Here is a 12365-nt window from a genome sequence, read left to right as displayed (position 1 = left end):
CTGTAGTGGGCACCATCTTGTCTCCATGCTATCTTTGTACAATTTTAAAAAGGACGATACTTCTGCTGCTGCAACTCAAGTTCAGATGAAACGCAAACAAAGACTACTGGCTTCTTTATTCTTTGTTCCTAAGCAGATATTTTTATACATACTAGGCAAAATAATATTAGTAATATGTCTACTGAATTTCCTGTAAACATTGAATCTAATATCATAATATAAATAAACCCCTTGCTGACATATGCAAATTTGCATTACGTTTACTACAGTAAACTCCTAATTATCCAAGCCCCGGTTATCCAAGCCCCGGTTATCCGAGCCCTCGGGTTATCCGAGGTTGTTTTTGGCCTAAATATTTATTTGGATTTTCAGTGGGAAAACAATAATTACTTTATTAAAGTATTTTCCTATTTAAAGAAACGTAAAAATAGCAAATAATTTACGATTTATTGAAACGAATATAGTACTTGGAATAACCATTATTACGTTTTATTTTAATTTTAAAAGTTAGAATGAACCGCAAAAACCTTAAAAATTAAAATCACATGGAACTAGGTTGGCCGGCTACCAATGGCAAACTGGAGTGGACGAGTCGTCTGCAGAACATAATCATAAACAATAGCAGTGTCAGTCAGTCTACTGCATTTCTATGTTCTAATGTAGACTTGATTGTGTCAAGACATAGATCACGTCAAACTTGAAAATGTAATTTTCTGCCTTTTAAACTAGAAGGATCCACCTTATTGTTTTGTTTTAAATAATGTAGTGTGTGTTGGTTTTTATCATAATTCTAATACTAGGCTACTGTGTTTTAAGTTTTTCAAGACGATTAAAAAGGTGTTGAACATGTTTAATGTGTCATTTTTTTCTTTAACAATTCTACGATATTTGGGAAAAAAGGTTACATGAAAATCATTTTTTATTTGCTATGTGTTGTTTAAAGATATATTTTACAAGTATTTGACTCCATAATAAGGTACCAAAACCCTAACCTCAAAATCTACGCAACCTCCGTGTTATCCGAGATTTTCGGTGCAGGTAGTCTCGGTCCCAACAACCTCGATTAATCGGGAGTGTACTGTATACCTTTTATTCAAACAGGTTTGTAACCAAAGGAAACTTACAATTAATATCATGCCACATTGCTCTATGCATACTAGGCATAACCACGGTGTCTATTTTTTTATTCAGTGGATAAATAAGAAAACTAGGGCACTTACAAACTTGAGCATGTTCCAATCAAAGACGTAGTCATAGGTGAAGCCCTGACGGTGGAAGAGAGTGCGAAACAGCTGACGCAGGTATGAGTAGTCGGGCCGCTCCTCAAACCTCAGTGTTCGGCAGTAGTTGAGATACGTCGGGAACTCAGCTGTACACAGACAAAACTTTCGATAACTGCACTGCTTGTTCTAACTTCAAGACACTTGTACTTTCAATAGTTTTCTGAGAAAAGCGCACTTTGCTTAGAATACATTCAGGAACACAGTCAGTAACTTCTGTTGTGTACCCATCCCATCTTCATTATTATTTAAACTATTTCATTTACTTACATAATGCCAAGTCCTGTTTTCCAAACCCCCCACTTGAGGTGGGTATTAAAACCAAGAATCGATCAGGGGATTATTGAGATCTTATCAAGCAACTTTCAGAGATAAATCACTAGTAAAATATGTGTAAATTATGCAAGATTTAATTTTGAAGACGGTGAAATCTAACTAAGTCACTGTAAGATAAGATGTAATATAATGTAAGGCCACAAGACACAAGATTAGCATGAAACATTTATATTAGTAAAAAAATGTATTGTTTATCATATTTTACAAATATAAATGAAACTACACAGTAGCAAGTAAAAATATTGGTAATACAATATTTGGTGCTTTTTTGTGAATGAGTCTAGACCATAATATTGGGGTCTTTTCCGGGAGATCAGGTTTAGCTTTGTAGACAAATCCTGTGTACCATTGGGATAATAAATAAATAAAATGAACAACTGAAAATAATAACAGATAAACCAGAAATAAGGGAGTTGGACCACATGAGATGGCCTATTTTTCAGTTAATCAATAGTTGGAATTTAAAGACTATTCTTGTAAAAAGAACCCCGACTTTGTTTACATGTTTACTTGTCTTTGAATTACAGTAGACTCCCTCTTATCCGAACACCTTTTAACCGGACATCGGTTTAACCAGACTACACTCGGCGGAAATTACATCTCTTTAATTTGACAATTTTTATCATCACATTGGATTAACCGGACTAGATCGGCAGGAAGTGGGCGGTACTGAAACAACTCTTTTCGTGGGAAGGATTTGAGACCAGTGATTCAAACCCTGGTTCAAACCCCGGTATTTAACACCGGATTACGTGTCTAAATATAATGCTCTCCTAAATTTAAGTCAAACACTGTAGAGTATGCATTTAAACGGTCCGTTTTAATGAGTTTTTGGGGACACATCAGTTTAATCAAAAATACCGTTATCCGGACTGGCCTTGATCCCGAGGAGTCCGGATAAGAGGGAGTCTACTGTACTGTAATATTCAAAATCTACAACTGAATACACAAAACCTATTTTTTTTTTAGATAATTGACAGTTGTTTTCTGATATTTATTTGATATTGATCACAGTATGAGATCTGTGTCGTCTGCTTCATGAAATTGTGTTAACCATGCCGGAGCAACTACCTGTGCCACTTTTAACTATTCCCATTGCCTAGTTAATTTGCCAATTGATTTAAATATTTTATTATGGTTTTGGTGAACCCAGAGTGGGGTTAGATGGGATTAACTGTAGCCTAATCATAGTTTTAATAGGTTCTAGAGTTTGGTTACCAGGATATCCTTTGCACAGCTCCTCTATGGGGGTGGACATCTTCTTCTCGGAGATTCGCTCGTACTTCTGCCGCTTGGTGGCAGCCTTTAGCCCCTGCCACGGCAAAGAGCCACGGTTGAAGTACATCAACACGTAGCCTAACGACTCCAAGTCATCTCTCCGGCTTTGCTCTGCACAAACAGACAAGTAATCAACACTACTGCTAACTAACCTTTAAAATTAGTCTCGAGTTTAATTATCATGTTCGTAAGTGATATGGGATCAATTCTAAAGTTTACAACTTTAAAATGTGTACTGTACAAATAAACCACAATGTGATTAGGTGATTTTACCTAAGTCAGTAGTTCAGTAATGCCCTGAATGTTTTGTTAGCAGTAATGTCTAAAATTGTCTTGGTGAAAGCCAAAAAGGGTTTTCTTATAATGGTATTTTACAATGAATATTTTTGATATGATTTTCATTACTGCAACTAATTATTGATGTTCTTATTTTGTTTTAAAATCTTGTTCTTTAGACGCTGATTATTCACCAGTCAATTTTATTGATGAATTGTTATAATATCAGCAAGCAATAAAAACAGCTCACCAATGCCTAGATGAGTGTTGATGCTCGCGTAGCGCGCAGTCCCCGTCAAGTTTTTGTTCTCCCGGTAAGGGATGTGTTGGTGCGTGCGTCCGTCCCGGTACTTCTTGGCCAGTCCAAAATCTATTATGTACACCAGGTTGCCCTTCTTGCCGAGGCCCATGAGGAAGTTATCAGGCTTGATGTCCCGATGGATAAAGTTGCGACTGTGGATATAGTCTATCCGACTTATCTGAAACATTAAGCATATATTATGTAAAACATCAACAAGTGATCGTGATAACTAGACTTAAACTATGCAATAGTGACCAAACATAACTCTATGTAATGGCTGAAGCATGTGCTGCAATCTATTTGAGGAAACTGAGTTTAATCTGCTGATGCATGAGCTTCAGTACCACCTCTTTTATAAAAACATCAGGGTATATTTGTTGGCCAAGGAGTTGTATCCATGGTTGGCAGACAGTTATGTAGCTCCTGGAGTGATTTTCAAATCTGTGAGTTATTGACTGAATAATCTTTTTACAGTTATAGAAGTCGAAGGCTGGTGTTAAGATTTTATTGGTAGAATAGCGATTTCCCAAGATTCTTGATTTTTTACCATGAAATACACCCCTGCAGTTTCAGTGTTAACTACTTATTTTATGAAACAAGTTAGTTCAAATCATTTAGGACTGATTTGTACTGTTACTTTATAATCTTTTGTACTTTGTCAAATATTTAGTTTGTGAAGAGTTATAATTACTTACTGCCAGTAAGTAGGCTATTCAATCCCTCAATATTTAAATGCCTCAATCTCCATTGTAGTCTACTGTCTAATTCCCTAACAACACTGGCTACCCAAAAGCCCAAAGCGTAATAGTTCTTTAACTCAATCCTTTTATTACAGCACATGTCACGTATAGCACCAAACAACGTTTACTGGGTTAAAGAAAGCAAAAGTTTGGTTATGTTACTCTTGTGCCCGACATTGCTCCTCAGAGCCAAAGGGTAAACAAAAATCTATCCATACTCTCGTTCTACCAGAGAATTTGCCTCTCACCAGTTGGTCCGCTAGAAGCAACACGGTCTTGAGGGAGAAACGACGTGAGCAGAAGTTGAACAAATCCTCAAGTGACGGGCCAAGCAGTTCCATCACCAACACATTGTAGTCACCTTCCGAGCCGCACCACTTTATAGTGGGAATGCCGACTGTAACAAACATCCCACATTAAAATAGAATCCAGCCAATCATTCTCATCTGAAAATTCATAGGTCTGTTTTGGCTATAGAAACTATAACTTTCTAACATTTATGATACATCCACACTTAAGACTCTAACCATTTACAAGACGTTAAATATATATGTAAACACCAATCGATTTTGACCAGTCAACACATCGGGCCACAACAAGACTTAAGACGCAATAAGGCATTCTTTTGTAAATTCTTTACGTTGCCAGGAGTTTCATAACCAAACTCCGCTAAGTTTGGGCAGAGTCAAAGTTGACTTATTCTTTTATTATTTTCCCTATCATTATAATTTTCTTGTTAAGTAAATTATAACTATTCCCTAGCACTCTTTAATGATGCTAACTTTGTTGGTAATTTAATTATCACACTCATTGCAAAAACATTCCTCTCAGTCTTGGTAAATATATTTTGTTTTTAATTCAAAGACAAGACAAGATCAAGAAAATAATTTTTAACACCCACTATTTTAATAGCCTATATGAAATTTTTTTGTATCACATAGAAGCAGTTTTTGATTTGTGGGGAACGCGGCGGAACCGAGTTCCGGTACCTCTCTTTCAGGAAGATGAAAATACTGTCATAAATAGGTACAGATCACATTTAATAGTTTGCAGTAGCGGCACCTCATTTTTTTATGAATCGACCTCTCTATAGAAATACACTCATTTCCATTCATACTTGACTTACAATATCTACCATCGTATGGTCGCCATTTCAGTTAAAAGTATATTTATTTTTACTTTGCAACTAGGGTTATTTAACCCACAAAAATTAAAAAATTAATAGTTTAGAATATACAATGCCTAAGAAAGGTGTACTGTATAAATTAGTGGAGATTCAAAAACAACTCATACAAACTCAAAAATTGCTAATGCAAAGATTTACTTTCCACGTTTTCAGTTACAATATATGAATTAAATGAAATTAAATGAAATAAAATGAAAAAATATAGATCAGACAGTATAAGCCTCGATACTAACTAAAGTAGTTAGATAAAGATGCTGCCTCAGAACTTGGAGCCCCAAGAGCATATCCTCAAGTCTATATCAAAACTGAATATACTAATAGTCATCATTGGTAAGTAACATATCTGAAATTTCAGGTTAATTATTTCAAGCTTGTTTTTGCAAGATGCAAAGAGGGAGAAAGAGAGACGCCTTATTTTTATACGGAATTATGTAGATTTACTTCAAGATTTATATCACTTGGTATGCAAAACATTACAACAAATAAAATAAAAACATACAATAACTTAAACTGATTTGTAAAAATACAAAAAACGTCTTTCCCAATAACATTAAGTGATTCCGAAAGCGATTGGTGACTTTTAGTTTTACTTCCAATAAATCAGACTACGTCATTCTAAAGGGCAAATAAACGAAATGCGTCACGTGTGTTCGCGTGTTTTCTGTCACCGTTGTGTAACCGAGTTGTGTTGGAGAGACGTTGTCGACTGTTGACGTGATGAATCCAATAATCTGGACATTCCAGCATTTTCTTATTACTGTTATGCAAGCCACGGTTTTATAATAACTGACAGTGACGCATATCAGTACATCACCAACCCCTATATGTAACAGGTCTTGGACAAAGTCTAGACAAAGATTTAAAGTTACATACGACCTCGATAACAAGTCTCTCATAGGGATTGCCAAATAAGAAATGTTTTTAAGATTAATTTCTTATCGAGGTTTGCAATAACATATTATATTAAGCATATTATGAAATCAAGGGTATTAGAAAATGACTCTTGTTATCCAGGGTGACTTGTTATCAAGGGTCTTGTTACTGAGGTTCTACTCTAAATATTATTGAAACTTATTTTGTTTGTCATTAGTTTTTTTGCCATTCAGTGTTGACATAAAAAAAAATATTACAAATATTTTTTAATAGAATGTTGATAGTTTGTGGCTAAACTACTACGAAAGATGAGCCTACTTTTCATTTACAATTCCACAATCTAAACACTAGGAACTGAAATGTTAGGTGAAGAAACTGAAGAACTGAAATATTCTTTCACTTACTATTATCTTCTATAAATTGTTCACCTTTGATTGGGTTGATTGTTATTAGATTTGGACAAATATAAACTATTCCTGTAATTTTTTAATAAATTAAGATTGTTTAGTGTAGCTACTAACCAACTACGGTATATGAATAGTTAGCTCACGTGTAATCTATTTTCAAAATCAAAATTTAAAATCATATACTGTAGTCATATAGTTAAAAATATATTTTTTTTAAACCTAGTATAAAGTATAAGGTACCTACCACATAAAAAATATATATGCAATATATTTTGAGTTTGCACATAACATATTTAGAGCTATGTTTGTCAATGAGGAAAAAATTGAGATGGTGGGGGAGCATTTATTTAAATCACTTTGAACCAGTTGAGTTCTAACATAATACCGTTAAGGATTTACAGTCAACGATAATACAGTAAACCTTCGATAGTTTGACACTCCTTGTAGTTCGACACGGGCTGAGCTATCTTGTCAAGTGATATTTGGTGATATAATGGTTACTATTGTGATATAAGCTGACTTGAACATTAATTCGTCACTTATTGTTGACTTGAGACTAATGAAAAGTGGAATTGTTAAGCTTTTTAGTATAAGTATGGGTGATTTATATATAGGCCTAAAACTTGTGTTTTTACTTTCCTGTATATTAACTCAATTTACTCTCTATAGTTCAACATTTCAATAGTTCGACACCCCTTAAGTCCACAAAGTGTCGAACTATTGAGGTTCTACTGTAGTAGGCCTACCGCTTCTTATCCATGTCAACATTTGTCAATCAATAAACAATCAGGGGTCAGAGAACGATGGAATTATGATGGTGAAGGGAATCTACGCGGTATCTGTCATTGGTCAGAGCAAACTGAATGTGTAAGTAAAGAGAAACGTTTGACACTTACAAACAACTTGTTCTGAATATCAAATGCTCACAAGACGGTTTTATAAATTCGGTAATTCCAACAGTAATAACTTTTACATGAGAGAAACAATGCTGTATGAGGAGAAAACAAATTTACTTAATAGTCAAGATCTGAAACCCTACTACACTAATGACCCTTTTAATTGAGCTATTTTGCTGCTATTAAAGTGGAGTTTTTGTGTGGGGTTTTGGCTGGTGATACTGGGAAAATATGTACCAGTGAATAATATGATGATTATATTCCAGAATAAACGGTGGCAGTAGACGCTGGTCGAGAGTTCTGTTCCGAGACGTTCACTCGCATCACAGTGCTAAACCTGGACAGTTTGACTGACAGTGTCAGGGGTGTGGATGGACTGGGCTTGAGTTTATACGAATTATATTTAATAAATAGTTTTAAAATGATTGAATCTTTTATGTTTGGCAGGCTGTCAGGTCCAGATTCGGTTATATGTTTATACTATGTGAGCTTTCCTGTATCTTGGCTATGGCTTTAGATTGAGTTTTGTTTAAAATTGTGAGGGATTCAGGAAATACTATGGGCTGGAAAAGGTTTTAATTGAGATATTTTGCTGCTATCAAAGTGGGGTTTTTGTGTAGGGTTTTGACTGGTGTTGTGTAAAAAAATAGTAGATATAGTAGAATGTAGTTTTGTATTTTAATGTAATCCTGGAAGATACTGGAAAAATGTGCACCAGTGAATAACAATATGATCTTCAAGAAAACAAGGCAACCGAAAAAAAAAATAACTGAATACTGAATTGTCACTGCAAGACGAGAGGTCATTGAGGCTAGTCTCGATACATGGGAATTGGAATGCTAATGTTATGTCATTGGTGTGACTGGACCTCAAACGTTTGACTTTGGTAAAACAACTCGTCCTGTATAACAAATCCTTACATCCTAAACTTGGCTGCACGAGTTGTATTGCATTACAGTCATCCTTTGTAATAAACTCCATGTTACAACAATGTAAATTATAAAACTTTAAGTACTAAAAATGTAATTCTCAAAAGAATTTACATCTGTTGGTTTGGAGCAAGTTGATGACTTTTGTGATTGTGAATACTTATCTGGTTGCAAGGACACAAATAATCAGGACGGGTTTAGTGCTTGTAAATTTAAAATTGAAGAAATAGGCTACAAAATTTAAATGTCACGCCTATGTGAGTAAAATAATATTATAACTTCAGCTTTTTAAGTTAAAATTGGATAGTAGATTACAAACTATAATTTCACAATAAATAGCCAACATCAAATTAAAAATCATTATTTTTCAGATACACTTGATTATATTTAGAATATTTTTTTAATAACTTGGTTTTTAAAACTTGATTATTTAATGATGGATATTTTCAACAGATGTATTTTTTAGGAGTTGGTCTTGTTCTTTAGTTATTAGGCTATATAAGGAGAAAGTTACAGATAATGGTTTTAGAAACTACATACAAATAATTTAACCATTGACTATATAACACTACACTAGTGTTATATAGTCAATGATTTAACCCATTTAAATAAAAGAGCGATAATGTGAAGTTCAATTAGGTTATTTAATAGAACACATAATTTGTTAATAATAAGGTGTATAGATAATCGTTGAACAAAATCTAAGTAGGATAGATAGCTTATCCCTTTGGTCATAATAAATACAAATCCTTAACATTTAAAGTCTTATATGACAAGGAAGAAGACAGTCTAAAATTAGATCAAGGAAAATGATAAAATAAATATTTTGGAGTATAGTATTGAAACAAAAAACTACTCCAACAATGTTATTACTAAATGCATTAAAACTTTAAAATATGTTAAATAAAATAATTAATTGTGAGTTTTAAAAGTTAAACCACCTACAGTACTGAAAGCTTTAAAAAATCTTATCTTTCTATATCAGTGATGCACTCTGACTAAACCACAGAAAGGTAAATATATCTTAACTTTCCTTCCAGCTTATCTGACTAAACTCAGTAAGCCTAATCTGTGAGCTCAAATGTCCAAAAACCAACTGTGAAATGTGCTATTTCAATCTGGCTTTGACACAAAATAGTTCCAATATGGAGAAAATAAAATATTTTTATTCTTTCTTAAGGATAAAAAAGAGGTTGTTTCTTCCTGATTCCTTCCAAAATCAAATACTGTATTGAAAAGGGTAAAACTATAAAACTACATCCCATTTCAAATCAATGAAACAAACAAGGAAACTACAAACTAATAAAACAGAGAAAAAGCAAAGAAGATAAATGTGGGTTTAGGACATCAAATGTTTCATCCTTAAATTGTTATTAATCTAGATGTTTATTTTTTTAATTGCTCATTTAATTGTCATGTACACTCACTGCATTGCAGAGTGTACAGTACATATGACAAAATCTATTCAAGTAGAGCATGTTTTTTTCTTATTATTCAACATGACATTTTTAATTTGCATTGTATTGTGCTTCAGCAATGTTCATGAGGCAAAATGTTGATAATCGGTTCCATTGATTGTCACAACCAACAAATTTGGTTTTTGGTTAGGCTAAATTTTACTATTGATTGAATAAACACTTTTTCTGTCGATGTCGGATCGGGATGGGATCGGATAAAGTTTCCCCAATTATTATTATCAGATAATTAAAAACAATCGGTGATAGACGTCTACCGTCTACTGCACTCTAACCAATATGACCACTACGTCAGTTACCCTCGCCCTCGTGTTCTGACCAAACAGGCTCAATTGAGCTAAATGGCCCTATCATTTCAGTTTTCAGGGTTTTCATGACATTTAGTTTAAATTATGTGAATGTCTTCCATACAAAACACATACACAGTCGTAAACTTGTACAACAGCCAAACTTTGTGTTTAATCACCCAGTGTTTAGATTGAAAAGTAATATCGAAATTTAAATTGACAGATGGTGCATTTACATTTATTCATCACAGACCTACTGTAGATGTATTTGAGGGACAGCTAGGCACTCGACAGTGCCTACGTGTGAGACTGCACTAGATACATTACCATTGCTAATCCATAGCTACGCTGTTCAACTTACACAACCAAACAAACCTAGCAAACACTACTCCAACCATCCTCAACTGATGCATCTTCACAGTAGTACAGGGTGATTCTACAAAAAGTGAATCTTTTTACTTTCCATATTTAAAATGAAAAAAATTATTAAAATAATTTTTTTTCTTAATTTTATAATTGAATAGGTTATAAATGAGATAATAATCAGTCTAATCATACAGTTTCAAGCATTTTACCAATTTTAACACAATTTTTAAAAATCGTTCCTCCAGGGGACTGACGCGTTTTAAGGCAAACAAAATTTTCTTTAAAGTTTAACATAACATTTCATTTAATATTAAAGTTTACATTATATATTGTATGTTAGTCAATACATAAGAAGTATAATATAGTACAAAGGGAAAAACTGTTCACTGTTTAAATCAAGTCCTTAAAAATAAACTGATTAGCCCTGCTTCCACTGGGCACTGGAGGATCAATTCTTCTCACAAGATCTTGCTTTGGGTAGGTGTGAACATCTGGTTTTGGTGGCCATTTCCAACCACCTGGCCCACTTGGGTGCATGGCATTTATGGTCATGTCTTCTTCTTGCACACTAACTATTTCGCCAGGATAATTTGTCGAGTCATATGTGACGACTACCCAATCGCCAACATCTAAGGCTAGAAAAGAAAAAAAGTTAATTGACAATATGTTAATCGAGTCTTGATTTTAATTGTTGTCATTGAAGAAAGCAAATGTTGTGAAACCAAAATTGTTTTAAATGTAGGCCTATGGTCCTTATTTTCAAAATTTAGTAAAAAAAAACATGAAAAACGTTTTAATTTTAAGTTCATTTATAATATTTAAGAAGTTATTAGACAGAGAGGTAATGATAGTATTTAAATTTAAATAATTTACCTTTTTCTATCGGTTTATTCTGTTGTTCACATTGTTGTTCATTTTTCTTTATGTCCAGACTGTAATGCTCACATCGTACTCCAGGCTCGCACTTCCAACAGGTCATAGTGCGATAGTCCACCTTTTCTTTGCTGCATGATACCTGGTGTATCAAAAATGTACCAGGAACAGTAGAAAGAACTCCTGCTTCTTCAATCATTTGCTCTATAGAAGTGATCTCTTCCTGGTTTATCCTCCAAACAACAATTTTACGACACTTTTCTTTGAGCATAGCCAGTAGGGCAGTTATGTTCATAATATCTGACCCCTGTGCTATGCACTTGTCGGCAGTTCGTTTTATGAACCCTCCAACACCGTCCGGAGCACCCTTGCCGTGCCCGGCCTCAGAAAAATTCCATGAAGAGCTTTGTAATCCCACAAATATCTTTGGCAAAAAGGTTTTTGTTAAATAAAACATGGTTTTGTTTCGGTATTGCCCTGATGGGCTGTCGCTCAAAAAATGTATTTTGTTTACATCAGGATACTGGGCTTGAACATAATGGAGCACAGGTTTTAAATGAGCCCATATGGCTGCCGAACCATGTTCCTTGCTTTCTGAAACTGTGCAAAAAGATATTGGTTTATGTTCTTTAACATAAAGCACGCCTGTATGTAACGTTATTTGGCTTCTAGACCCTCCAAAGTGAATACTTTGGATCTCCTCTGCAAATTTGCCACTGAAGTTTTCGCTAAAGTCAATGTGAATGATTATTTCATCATTATTTAGATTTTCTTTTTTGTCCGACATTACCTTGTACTGTCCTTTGATGCGCCCACAGTGTGACATATACGCTTTTATGTTTTTCTCTATCTCTTCAACTAA

At 34.1% G+C, this 12365-nt stretch overlaps 1 protein-coding gene across 3 annotated transcripts in view; it reads right to left on the bottom strand.

Moving 5' to 3' along the window:
* LOC129000792 (casein kinase I-like) overlaps positions 1-12365 on the bottom strand; it is a 39590-nt gene that overhangs the window by 9349 nt on the left and 17876 nt on the right. For all 3 annotated transcript variants that reach the window (XM_054427795.1, XM_054427797.1, XM_054427794.1), the window contains exons 4-7: positions 4460-4608; positions 3421-3649; positions 2835-3005; positions 1221-1369 (exon numbers count right to left, since the gene is read on the bottom strand). In XM_054427795.1, the coding sequence (XP_054283770.1) occupies positions 1221-1369; positions 2835-3005; positions 3421-3649; positions 4460-4608 (698 nt within the window). The remainder of the gene's footprint in view (positions 1-1220; positions 1370-2834; positions 3006-3420; positions 3650-4459; positions 4609-12365) is intronic.

This window comes from Macrosteles quadrilineatus, unplaced genomic scaffold (genome assembly GCF_028750875.1).
Source record: "Macrosteles quadrilineatus isolate MER2022 unplaced genomic scaffold, UCM_ALF_1.0 Scaffold_8__2_contigs__length_117827958, whole genome shotgun sequence".
NCBI lineage: Eukaryota > Metazoa > Arthropoda > Insecta > Hemiptera > Cicadellidae > Macrosteles > Macrosteles quadrilineatus.
This window is presented reverse-complemented; position numbering and strand designations above follow the sequence as displayed.